Source organism: Lepidochelys kempii, chromosome 22 (genome assembly GCF_965140265.1).
Source record: "Lepidochelys kempii isolate rLepKem1 chromosome 22, rLepKem1.hap2, whole genome shotgun sequence".
NCBI classification, from domain to species: domain Eukaryota; kingdom Metazoa; phylum Chordata; order Testudines; family Cheloniidae; genus Lepidochelys; species Lepidochelys kempii.
Window position 1 is genome coordinate 2,463,197 of NC_133277.1, and position 13,332 is coordinate 2,476,528.

Below are 13,332 nucleotides of genomic sequence, written 5' to 3' on the forward strand. Positions count from 1 at the left end.
ACCCACAGGAAAAAATTAGGGGGTGCTCAGCACCTATCAGCCCCCCCTCCCATCCGCGGTTCGGCAGCGGGAAGGGGCGGAGCGAGGGTGGGGCCTGGGAGGAAGGGGCGGGATGGAGGCGGGGCCTCGGAACGGAGCAGGGGTGGAACACCCACCCCGAAAGAAGAAAGTCCGCTCCTGTGCCGAGGTCTATGGCAATGCAGACAATAATACTGTTAATAATTAATATCCTGCTGCTGAGGACTGAAGGGGCTGGGGGGAAGATGGTGGGAATTGCTCTCCTCCAGCGGCCCTCCCAGAAATGGCAGCTTGTCACCAGAGATTAGCTCAGGCAGCCGCCATCTCCCACAGAAATGCTGGAGCTGAGCTGGAGGAGGGTTGGGGGACGTTTGGTTGCTGGGATCTCAGAATCTAAACCCACTCAGTCTAGCCCCTGGAAACCCCTCAAAGAGCGGCTTTAGAAAGGGTGTAAGAGAATGACTGGCCAGGGCTTGCCCCTGGTGCTGGTGGGGCAGTGATGTGACGTGGGGTGGCCTCGTGATGGGGGAGCATTGGGAAGTTGGATGATGTCACGTTCTGCCATTTTATCCCTAGGGTCAAAGTCCCATTCGGAGGAGTTTCCGCCCTACATCATTGATCACCCAACAGACTTGGTGGTGCGCTGGGACCAGCCTGCCACCCTGAACTGCCGTGTGGCAGGGAGTCCGGCACCCTCTATTGAGTGGTACCGCAATGGGGAGTATGTGGAAACGAGCAAAGACAACGTTTATTCCCAGCGCACCCTTCTGCCCGATGGGTCGCTCTTCTTCCTCCGCCTCAACCAGCGGAAGGGCCAGTCTGACGAAGGGGTGTACACCTGTGTAGCCACGAACCACTTGGGCACAGCCAGCAGCAAGAATGCGTCCCTCTATATTGCCGGTAAGGTGTTGGGAGCTGCTCGCTGGCTTGAGTGCCTGGAAATGGCCGTGCTTACCGGGCAACCGAGAGATTTGACTTTGCTTTCAGTGCTTTGCTGAGCCTGCTAACAATGACCACAGCTTTCCCGCCCGCTCTTTGATTTAACCAAACATATCAGCTGGGGAACAAACAATATTAACCCATGATGCACCAGTGAAAGAGGATAAATAATGCCAACAGCAATTTCCCATGTCCTGCTCAGGGGTAGCCACAGGGGGCCTAACCTGAAGCACCCTCAACTTCTACTGAAGTAAGGTTGGGCCCATCAAGAGTTTTCACACAAGAAATGAAGCGAAAGCTGGAAATTGAGAGTTGTGGGTGGTAGGTAGCTGCAGCCTCTTAGCCCCTGCTTAGGCTGAGTGACACAAATACGTTGAGAGGTCCCCATGTCACCGCTATGAGACACCTGCATGCCAGCTCCCTAAAGCACGGCCTTCCAAGTATGCCCTTGCACTGGGCTTTAGTTGGAGAAGAGGAATGTATTGACTGGAGGGTACTTCTCTTTATCTGGTCTGTGCCTGGATGGGAAGGCAAAGGAGCCAATTTCCTGCAGTATCTGGACCTCTGGCCCAGGCACTGCTGTCTGGGTACGTTGTCTCTCTGTCTGGAACCTGAGTAAAGCTCAGGGAGATGCTCATTGCAACTGGACTGGGAAGGATGTGCTGAAATCCACAGGCAACTCTCCCAGTATTTATAAGGTAGCTTTCCAAGGCCCCCATGCCATGGGGATGATGGTTATTCACTCAGTGCCCGCAGAGTTGGGGACTCTTTGCAGGTTAGTAGGAAGTAGAGCTGAGTGACTAATGAATTTTTTGGTTCAGGGGCTGTCAAGGCTGATTCCCCACTCTGGCACTTCAAGTGTAGAAGGTGGGGGCCCGTAAGTATTCTAAAAATTAATACTGGCCACTCCAGGCTTGTATTAAACTCCCAAGGTTACAGCTTCTCTTTGATCTTGGATGGGTAGATGCTGCCACCACCCAAGTGCAAAAAAAAAACCCCTTTGGACCCAGGAGGGCACACTTGGGAATTCCTCCTTCCTCCTCAAGCCCTTTCAGCCCCCACTCCGGGGAAGAGAAGAGAAAGAAAACAAAGGCAATCAGTTGTTGCCGCCAGCTAATGAAACAATATGGGCACAGACCTCCTAGGACACAAAAACCCAATCCTGGTCTTAAAAAAGGTAAATTTTATTAAAAACAAAAAAGAAGAAAATATATTTGGAACTCAGGCTTTTTGCTAGATTTAAAAAAAAAAACAATTAAGCATCAAGATAGCTTGCTTGGGGTCCAGCTTAATGGTTACAAACAAAACAAAAGCATCTGGGGTTAGCATGCAGGAGTCCACAAGCCTTACAGAAATAAAAGAGAGAACCCTAATTGCGAATTTCTAGACATTTCCTGATCTACTTACATATCTGGGGTTTCAAGTAAGTAGTTCCTAGGTATGATTTGATGATTTTTTTATACCTGGCTTAAAGCTTTTTACAGCATTGCTGCTCTGTGTCTCCTCTTTCCGGAGAACAACCACAGACAGACAAAAGGGGAGTCTTGTTTTAATTTTAAAAGGTTTTAGCCTTCCCACTGGCTATTTTGGCCAGGTGCCCATTCACTTCCTTTTACCTATGTATGCAGTCAGACTTTTTAACCCTTTACAGGTAAAGCAAGTAGAGAACAGCTACCAAGAGGGATTTTATAGCTAACTGGCTTGCTGGGTCCATAAAAAGGAGCTATCTCCGACCCTTCATTTATCAGAGGCCAAAATGAAAAATCCCACTCCCCCAGTCTGGTTTGACTTGAACCAAAACAATCTTTTTCACTTAATCAGAAAACACACCAAAAAAAAGTGAGTCTCAAATTGACCAAGACATTTTCAGTTGACCAGAAATGTTTTTTGTTTTCGTTGTTTTTTCCTTTAGTCGACTCGGTCGACTCAAAACTTGGTTTTTTTAAATTTTTCATTTCAATTTTGGCCATGTTGGGTGTTTTTTGACCTTTCGCGCACTTGCTTTTTGAAAAATCTGGCAAGATTTAAAATAGAAACACCCTTAAAAATCAAAAAATCAAAATGAGACTTTCAAACCAAATTTCCAACTGAAACCAGGCCCCAAACAAAAATCGAAAAAACTTGTGGAAAACAGGGAGATGTCACCCGGCTCTAGCAGTAGCTGTTGTGAGCAGCTTCTAGTCTAAAGGCTGGACTGTGCCCTAGGCTATTCAACTGCAGAGGGAGCTAACGGGTAGTGCCTGACAGTCCCCACCCTGCGCAGGTGTGGGAAGGGCAGAGAGCGGGTGGGGAGTGAGGAAGAGCCATGGGTATTCATTGTCATCATGAATGACTATGGCTTGCTACTATGACATACCCTGGCTAGTCCTTTGGCCAGGAAAAGAGCAGGCAGGCCAGGTGCTCACCTTGGCTGTGGGAGACTCAGATTGAAGCCCCTGCTCCAATGAGGCTGTCGTTATTTATGAAAAGTGGCAAGGCTAAGAAGGCCCCTGTAGCCCAGAGGCTAGGGCAGGGGTGGGCAAACTTTTTGGCCCAAGGGCCACATCTGGGTATGGAAATTGTGTAGCGGGCTATGAATGCTCATGAAATTGGGGGTGTGGGAGGGGGTGAGGGCTCTGGCTGGGGGTGCGGGTTCTGGGGTGGGGATGGGGTTGGGGGTACAGGAGGGTGCTCCAGGCTGGGACTGAGGGGTTCGGAGGGCAGGAGGGGGATCAGAGCTGGGGCAAGGGGTTGGGCCGTGGGAGGGGGTCAGGGGTGCAGACTTCAGGCAGCGCTTACCTCAAGCAGCTCCCAGAAGCAGCGGCATGTCCAGCTCCTCTGCAAAGGCATGGCCAGGCAGCTCTGTGCGCTGTCCCCGTCCGCAGGCGCCACCCCTGCAGCTCCCTTTGGCCGTGGTTCCCAGGGGCGGGGCGGCGGTAGGAGGCAGGGAGCATGAGGAGCCCCCTGGCAGCCCCTATGCATAGGAGCCAGAGTGGGGACATGTCACTGCTTCCAGGAGCCATGCAGAGGGCGGCAAGCCCCCAACCCCGCTCCCCAGCTGAAGCAGGGCAAGCCCCGGACCCCACTCCCCAGCGGAACCTCGAGGGCTGGATTAAAATGTCTGGAGGGCCGGATGTAGTTTGCCCACGCCTGGGCTAGGGCCTGGCCTGAAGTGGGAGAGACTTCTCCACCTCAGCGGAAGCAGGAATTGACCCCAAGCTCACCATGTCCAGGGAGCGCGCTAACCACCAGCCTTGTGCCTAGGAGGGTGGTGGCTCATCCACTGGCTGGTTTGTGAAGCCGGTCACTGGCTTTTCGCAAATGCCTGAAAACCAAAGCGATCCTGTGTGGGTTGAAAGCTATCGAACCGTTTCCTCTCCTCATTACCAAAACAGCGCAGCCTCCTCAGGTCAGTAGAAACGATTCGGCGAGCTCAATGCCAGTCTAAGAATGGTATCAGCCTTGCGGTGAATAAACCACCCTCTGAAAGGGCCAAGGGATTTCCAGCCCCAACTCAGTCTCTGAAAATGTAGCTAGCCGGGGGCTGCATCTGCCTGGGCCCACGGGGCAGGGTGCTGTGTCTGCCTGCAGCAGCAAGGCGAGCTCTCGCCTATCTCACACCCACAGTCACGGGTTCACTGAAACCCGGTGCCCTCCCATCCCCGCCCACCGATTCCAGCATCACGGTGGTCATTGTCCGTCATGTGTTGAAGATCAGCTGGCTCCTGGCTTCCTGCAATGGGGTAAAGTGACCTGGACTTTCCCATCGTCACGGGACCTGGCAGGTGAAATCCTGGAGGAAAGTCTCTGCTCTGGGCCAGACAAGCCACACACGCTTGCTGCTCCCCTGCCGCAAGCTCACTGCTCCCTCACTGCATGTCTGCTGCTTGCACCCCCATGTAAGGGGACTGTCTGCATTTTTGGCTGTCTGCAACTGCAGCTATGGACTGTCGCAGCGGGTCCCCCCTTCCCCCACAATATTTCCTCTTGCAAGTGTTGCTCAGCACAATAACCCACATTTCATTAGTGATGCAATGCAATCCTCTCTGCTGGGCAGGCCCAGAGCCTTTCCAATTAACACTTCGTTACCAATCAGGCTCCATTAAGTCTCCGGTTCCCACAGCTCAGACCAGGGCCTTTCTTGGTGTCTGCAGGTTAAAATATTCATACAGGCAAACCTGGGTTGGGAGATGCTTCTATTAGCAACACTAATGAAGCCCTTGGTAAAGTCCTGGCTTGTTGTATGACGTGCTGGCCTGGTGAAGCACCGTCCACTTTCTCCTCCTCGCCAGGCACAGGCATGAGAGGAGCTTGCTGGAGATGGGGCTGGCGTGGCTAAGCCAACGCAGGCCGAACTCGGCCGGGGGCCATAACCTCCCAACACTTTTTAATATAGGTGTAGTTTTGGGGGGCAATGCCTCCCTCCTGCCCCCCAAACTATGCCCATGTTTAAAAGTGGGGTGCATGGTCCCCTGCCCCCCCCAGTTCTAGTGCTGGTGGCTCCCCACTTCTACAAAGGTTCTGGTGCCCTTAGCGAAGGCTGCCTGGTCCTGCGTTCCCCCTGCATGGTCCCACAATCAACAACAGAGCAAACTCTGCAGCTGGCGGATGCAAAAGAAGGAAAGGAAGACTCAGCGATTCCGGACTGACCACAGTCACCTCTTGTAATGACTGGACAGCCAGATGACCACGTCGTTACGGGTTTGGGTCGTGTAATAAGAAAACCAGTGTGATTCAGAGACGCTTAACAGATTGATTGATACAGAAGTTCAAAGACAGCCTCATCCTGTACATGGCATGCAAAACTGTGTTATACTGTTCAGCCACTTGGTGGCGCCGTGTGTGACGTACCATATTTCAGCTCCCCTGAGCCATGGGGCAGAGCATCAGAGGGGCTGATGCTGAACACAGTTGCGGGGCTCACTCAGAAGGAAGCTCCATAGCCCGTCCTTACCTGGTACAGGACCATGACAACAGGGGTTCAGGGAAGAGCAGGAGGCCGGAGGGGGCCTAGCTTGGCTATGGGGCAGCTGGCTGAATAGACATGAGGGACGGGGCCACTTTCCTCGCTGCTCTGCTATTTCTGGCTCATGGATTTTCAGCCAGATGCTCACAAAACCCTGGGCAAATCCTAGCGAGGAGCAGAAGCCATCCCAGGTGTGTGAAGGCCCCAGCAGGCCCCAGCCTGGGTCCAAGGAGCAGTCCATATGCCCCTCCCCCCACAGGCTCTACCCACTGGCAGGAGCAGGCAGATGTGCCAAAAGAGAAAAGGGGCTCAGTGCCGGGGGAGTCGCTGGGCCAGATTCTGCCTCTCAGGCCGGGGCAGCAGGAGGGCTGGAGGCCTTGCCCTGTGGTTTGGCTTATATTTGGTCTCCTTGCAGCGCTGCGGGAAGATTTCCGGCTGCAGCCCAGCAACCTGCTGGTGACGGTGGGGGAGCAGGTGCTGTTAGAGTGTGTGCCCCCGAGGGGGCATCCCGAGCCCACCATCTCCTGGAAGAAGGACGGGGTCCCCATAAGCCAGAAAGCTGGCCATTACGAGGTAAGCTCGGTCATAGAATCATAGAAGAGTAGGGTTGGAAGAGACCTCAGGAGGTCATCTAGTCCAACCCCCTGCTCAAAGCAGAACCAATCCCCAACTAAATCATCCCAGCCAGGGCTTGGTCAAACCGGGCCTTAAAAACCACTCAGGATGAAGATTCCACCACCTCCCTAGGTAACCCATTCCAGTGCTTCACCACCCTCCTAGTGAAATAGTGTTTCCTGATATCCAACCTAGACCTCCCCCACTGCAACTTGAGACCATTACTCCTTGTTCTGTCCTCTGCCACCACTGAGAACAGCCGAGCTCCATCCTCTTTGGAACCCCCCTTCAGGTAGTTGAAGGCTGCTATCAAATCCCCCCTCACTCTGCTTTTCTGCAGACTAAAAAAGCCCAGTTCCCTCAGCCTCTCCTCGTAAGTCACGTGCCCCAGCCTGCTGATCATTTTCGTAGCCATCCGCTGGACTCTCTTCAATTTGTCCACATCCTTTCTTTAGTGCGGGGCCCAAAACTGAATGCCATACTTTCCCCCACCTCAGACCCTACCCTGCCCACAGGCTTTTCCTATCTCCCCACCTCCAGCACTGTGCAGGGGGCATGGTTGCATGCTAGAGCACCAAGCCTCACGGTGTTCGCTGCCTGTAGACGGGTGGAGTCGCCTCAGCCCCCAGCTTCCTGTCCCAGGGTTTGAACAGAGCCGCTTTGGCCCCCTCTTCCCAGGGCTAGGACGGAGCGCCTCGGCCCTGTGTGGGCAGTCAGGCCTGTCACTCTCTAGCCCAGATACGCACTCTCTCACTCTTTCAGCCGTTTCTACGTTGTACTGGACTTGGTGGGGTGCTGCCGTTCCTGTTGCTGGCCCAGTGCATGGGGGCGCAAGCCAAGCTCCCCCCAGATGCCGAGTTCCTGCACTGGGGCTGGCTGTGGGGCCCTGATTCCCTCTCTCCCTCCTTGCAGGTCTCCAGCGGGAAGCTCCTGATGGTGCGCGCCGAGAGGAGTGATGCAGGGCTGTATGTGTGTGTGGCTTCCAACCAGGCAGGACAACGAGAGAGCAAACCGGCCCTGGTGTCTGTCCTGGGTGAGGAGACAGTCCCCTCCTTGGGCCTTGCCCACTGGGACTGGTGCTCAGCTGATATCCAAGCAGCTGCCATGGTGTCACGGACCCACAGCTCTGGGACAGTCCCTGGGAGGACCCCTTCAGCGCGTCAGCCCCCTTAGGGTCACTCTCTCACTGGGGTAAGCCCCTTGGCTTCCCTGCCTCCTGGGACCGAATCCCAGAGCTTTCAGCCCCCCAGCTTCATGCCATGAGCTTCCTGGAGCCAGTCCACCTGAGAAGGACTTGCACACTCAAAGTTAGCAATACGCCCTCAGCTTCCTGATACGAGTGACACCCAGCCAGCGATGTGACAGCAGGAACAGAGTGCAGGACGTCCTTAGTTAACACAGCGAATGGGAAGTGACAGCAAAGTCCAGCTGGGTTAGTGCAGAGTCGAGAGCCCCTCTGAGGCTCTGTAGTCCCAGTCCAGAAGCGACTCCCCCACACACACTTCCAGCAGTCCACCTTTAACAACCCACCTGGCCCCTCCTCAGTCCTTTGTCCTTGTTTCCAGGCAAACACAGTCACTGGCCTCCCCCCAGCCTTTTGTTCTCCAGATGGTCACACCCGACTGGCTTCATAAGGAGGTTGAGCCATCCATGGTCGTTAGTTGCTAGGTGCCAAATAATCAGGGAATTGGAGTGGCCGTTGTCTTCAGGGACTCCCCCTGGGCCCAGGCCCCAGACAGCCAGGGTCAGTCTCACCTGGATCTCTGCAAAAAGTAAACAACCTTTCCTCCTCACCTAGTTAACCATGCAGCACATCGGGGAAACTGAGGCACGCACAGTATTCATACAAAACGTTATGAAAAATCCCCACTTTGTCACACATGGGGTGCCAGAAAACTGGCCAGTTGACATATTTCTGACCAGTGAGACCACTGGTTGGACCCACATGGCCTGTGCCCGGCATGCCCAGTGTGGTCACCATCTGAGGGGCATTAATAGCAGGTCAGCACCCATGAGAGGGACTGGTTCTCCTCGACCCGAACAGCAGCTCCCCCTCTCAGGGCAGCAGGAGGTTTGAGGAGAGCACCCAAGGAATCCTGTTTCCCAGGGCCACGGGACCAGTTCAGGCTGCCGGGGACCTAGGCGACGCTCCCTGGAGCTTGTGAAGCCAAGCGCCCAGGAGTGCTGCCGGCTGCAGGGAATCCCTGGCGACAGGGGCTCCCTGCATGGAAAGGGACATTCCCCTTGGGGGAGGAGATTCCTAGCCAAGTGGTCCCTGGCGTTCCTCTGCCATAATGGCCAGGATGTGCTGGGAGAGCAGGAGGCAGGCGGCCCTGAGGCCCCTCCTTGGTGCCCAGCCTCCTTGACCTAGAATGTCTCCATCCTTTGAGAACCCTTCCTGGGGGCAGCCTGGCCCCTCTGAACACATGGGTCTCTCCCTGGGAGCTTGCTCCATTTGCAGTTTCACTCCATGGCTCCTGATTTGGAGCCTGCACCCCGAGTCCTGGAGAATATAAGAGGCTTCCAAAACCAGTCCCTGGGCCTGATTCAAGCAGCAGGACTCTTGTGACAACTACGCAGAACCACAAGCCAGTGCATGGTTTAGAGACTCACTGGACTGGCTTCCCTCCCAAATTGCTTTCCCTAGAGAAAAGTTCCTGCCTGAGCTACAGATTTCCAGGAAATGGCTCCGTTTGAACTCCAACCTCTCCAGGCTTTCGGAGTTGCTGTGTCACTTCCTCCCAGTTCAGCCACATGGGAAACCATTTCCAAGCTTACAGACAGCAGTGTGGACAGGGGCCTCTCCCAGCACCCGCACACACACCTTCTGCCCTGGCAACGGGCAATTGAATGGGAGAGAAATGACCGAAATGGGGAACGCCTGCATTCTGGCACACCACAATTGACAGGCTGTGTTTTAAACTATGAAACCCATTTTTAAGGATGGTTCCTCCCTCAGTGAACTAAACGCTGAAGCCAACGCTTATCACACAGCGTAGTAGCACACGCACCCCATGGACTGGCCCCACCCTGGGAGCAACAGCAACAGTTGCCATGTGTGTTGTGGACCTGCTGCTAGAGGGGGGCCTGGCATACACTTTCTCAATGGGTTACACAACGATTTGCTGGACAGCAGTAGGCTGGCGGAGCTCAGGAATCCTGACTCTGAGAGGGGCCTGGGAGGTAGTGGTCGGAGGCAGGCTAACTGCAGTGCATAGGGAAAAGGGGGACTTCTGGCACCTTAGAGACTAACCCATTTAGCGCACAGATTTGGCACATGCGTTGCGGAAGGCAGCGTGGCTGAGGTTGGGGTGGCCGTGTTAGAGGTGTGGGTTCTGTGGACAGTGCTAGGTTACGTCAGGGGCCTTTTCGTTTGGACACATGCAGTCTCTGTCTCCCTTTGGCGGCTGTTCCCTTCAACCTGTGTTGTTACAGGGTACGCGCGCATCGTCTCAGCTTTCTCTGCCTTTCACAGTTGCGCTCACAGTATGGATACATTTGTAGACCCAGTTATCGCAAACTCCCAACGCAGGCAATGGCTGTGGAGAGCCACGTCCTTCCCCTTTCTGGCTGTCCTCATTCCCTGAGGGCTGCACATGCTGGTAGGGCAGAGGTCTCCAAACTGTGGGGCGCTCCGCCCTAGGGTGGCATGGAGGAACATGGGTGGGGGGGCACGGCAGGCCTGGGCCAGTTCCCACAGGGGGCGAGGAGGGAGCATCACCCAACTTCCACCCCTACCCCTCCTCCCCAGCTCTGCTCTGGCCCCATCCCCAGCCATAGCCCCGGCTCCCGGCCCCGCACGCGGTCCCATTCCCAGCCTTGGCAGGGCTTGGAACCTGGCCAGGGGCCCGGCTGCCTGCCCCCACCATGGCCCAGCTGCTGCTCTGCTCCCAGCCCTGCCCCGACCCCGCCCTCTGCCTCAGCCCCTGGCCGCGGCTCCATTCCCTGCCCCGCTCCCAGCCCCAGCCCTAGCTGCACCCCTTACCCCTGTCCATGTCCTTCCCCCCGCCACTCCCAGCCCCGCCTCTGCAGGGGAGGGGGCACGGACAGGGTAAGGGGGGCATGACCCTCAAAAGTTTGAGGACCTCTATGGTAGGGGGTGGAGACCTCCTGGGGGCACAGGAGGTTGTGGGGCTTGGATCCTGTAGCACGTGGCACTGACTCCAATTCTCGCAGCCCAGAGCTCCAGCTCCCGGCAGGGCGGGGATGCGTCACTGAGATCTCTGCTTCTCCCTCCCCAGAAAAGCCAACATTCACTCGCAGACCCAGTGATATTGCGGCCAAATTTGGCAGCACCGTCCAGCTGGGCTGTGGTGCTCAGGGGGACCCAATGCCCAAAGTATGGTGGCGGAAGGAGCCCGGCGAGCTGCCCTGGGGCAGGTATGTGGTGTACATTCGGAAGCTTCTGAGCTTTGGGGCTGATCTCTCTGTCAGCATTTTCCCTGGTATCCGAATACATGGCACTGAGGCACTCCAAGCACCGACTCATTCCCATAGCTCATTGTTGCAAGGTAGGTAGAGGATGCCAGGCTCACTTAACAACGCTGCACAGGCCACGGGGGAGAGGGGGAACTGTGTGCCTGTTCGATACAGCACCCAGCAGGATCAATGGAGGCAAACCCAGCCTGTCACCTGTTCCCGTGCTCCTGGAGGTGGACAGAGTGGGGTACACCCTGGTACTGTTACCGGGGCCGCTGGTCATGAGTACGAGCAATTCCCACCCCTTGGAATAGCGGTTCCACTGGGAGAGGGAACCACATTTCAGTGGTCGCGGCAAATGCAAGATCCCAGGCTCCAGCCCAGGGGCCCAGGCAGCTGGGAGCCCCTTGGGATTGGGGCCCAGGGCCCAGAGCCCTGCTGCCCATGTCCTGCTCACCCATGGTTTATTGTTGTTATTATGAGTCATGTGCATTATGATGGGGCCTAAGGGCCAGCCAGGACAGGGCTTGGCACAAACACTGAGTGGCCGCCAGTCCCTACCCCTGCTCACAGCAGCTGTTCTGTCTTACACGCCCAGGTACGAGGTGGACGAGGAGAACACCTTGCGGATTCATTATGTGACGACGCTTGACTCCGGCAGGTACATCTGCATGGCCCAGAACCAGGTGGGCACCATCTCGGCCCAGGCCTCGCTCACTGTGCAGGGTAAGCAGCTCCATGCTCCATGAAGCAGCCTTCACAGCACGCCAGGACTGGTCCGTGCCCACGGGCAGCAGCGAGACCGTAGTGCCCTGCACACCCTGCTTCCTGCGTGCCCCGGGAACCGGGGGAGGCAGAAAGCTGTCACCTGCAACTGGGCACACCTAACATCCCTGCCCTACCCACCCACCAGCCCCATCGGCTCTGGCCCTTTCCGAGCAGCCCTGGAGCGATTCTCTCCTCTTCTCCCCGAGACTTGACAGGCTGGGGTCCCCGCATCTGGAGAGGGGCAGGCCAGTGCCCTGAATTGCCTGAAACCGCCCCACATGAGCGCCAAGAAAACCCCTTTCTGTGCTACTTACCCTTGCGGTACCACAGGCCCAGGGATCGGGGCACAGTAGCACTCGGATGCTCCATCAGGAGACAATGCCCTTGGCTGCTGGGAACTCCTGCCTCTTCCTTGGCAGGGCCCGATCCTGCAGACACACCTGGGAAGCGTGCCTCACCTGGCCCAAGTGACTCAGCTGCTTGAGTGTGTGCAGGATGGGGCCCATCACTTCTTGGCTGGACCAGCCCCTGCCCCCTCCAGCTCTGCCTCTCTGGGGGTTTGCTTCATGGAGGGGGTTGAAGCTACAGCAGAGTCTCCCCCGGCTCGGCTCCGTTCACAATTCCCGGCTTCCTGTTTGATTCCTGGGACCTGTGGTCTCCCCTCTGACTAGGGTTGTCAACTTTCTACTGACACAAAACCGAGCACCCTTGCCTCGCCCCTGCCCCACCCCTCCTCCAAAGCCCGCCCATACCCTGCCCCTTCTCCAAGGCCCTGCCCCCACTCACTCCATCCCCCCTCCCTCTGTCGCTCACTCTCCCCACCCTCAGGCTGGCTCAGGGGGTTGGGGTGTGGGGGGTGAAGGCTCCAGCTGGGGATGTGGGCTCTGGGGTGGGGCCAGGAATGAGGAGTTTGGGGTGCAGGAGGGGGCTTCAGGCTGGGACTGAGGGGTTCGGAGTGTGGGAGGGGGCTCTGGGCTAGGGCAGGGAGTTGGGGTGCAAGGTGGGTGAGGGCTCTGGCTGGGGGTGCAGACTCTGGGGTAGGGCTGGGGATGAGGGGTTTGGGGTGCAGGAGGGTGCTCTAGGCTGGGATCGAGGGGTTTGGAGGGCGGGAGGAGGATCAGGGCTGGGGCAGGGGGTTGGGGCCTGGGAGGGGGGCAGGGGTGAAGGCTCCGGGTGGCGCTTACCGCAAGCAGCTCCCAGTAGCAGCAGCATGCCCCCTGCGGCTCCTACACGGAGGCACAGCCAGGCAGCTCTGCGCACTGCCCCATCCACAGGTGCCACCCCCGCAGCTCCCATTGGCCACGGTTCCCAGCCATTGGGAGCTGCGGAGGCAGCGCTTGTGGTGGGGGCACTGTGCAGAGCCCCCTGGCTGCCCCTACGCATAGGAGTCAGAGGGGAGACAAACATACCAGCTGCTTCCCGGGATCCACGCAGCACAGAGGCTAGCAGGGAGCCTGCCTTAACCCTGCTGCGCGGCACTGCCAACCGGACAGTCAATGGCCCAGTCAGCGGTGCTGACCGGAGCCGCCAGTATCCCCTTTCGACCGGGTGTTCCGGTCGATAACCAGACACCTGGTCACCCTGCCACTGGCCTTTCCTGAGGGCTGTTCCCTGCGTCTCCGGCAGGC

The 13,332-nt window shown here is 56.8% G+C and overlaps 1 protein-coding gene across 2 annotated transcripts in view; it reads left to right on the forward strand.

The window, feature by feature from the left end:
* The window catches only part of ROBO4 (roundabout guidance receptor 4), a 68,665-nt gene that overhangs the window by 10,735 nt on the left and 44,598 nt on the right, over positions 1-13,332 (forward strand). For both annotated transcript variants that reach the window (XM_073320877.1, XM_073320878.1), the window contains exons 2-6: positions 595-918; positions 6,318-6,475; positions 7,430-7,550; positions 10,759-10,897; positions 11,535-11,662. In XM_073320877.1, the coding sequence (XP_073176978.1) occupies positions 595-918; positions 6,318-6,475; positions 7,430-7,550; positions 10,759-10,897; positions 11,535-11,662 (870 nt within the window). The remainder of the gene's footprint in view (positions 1-594; positions 919-6,317; positions 6,476-7,429; positions 7,551-10,758; positions 10,898-11,534; positions 11,663-13,332) is intronic.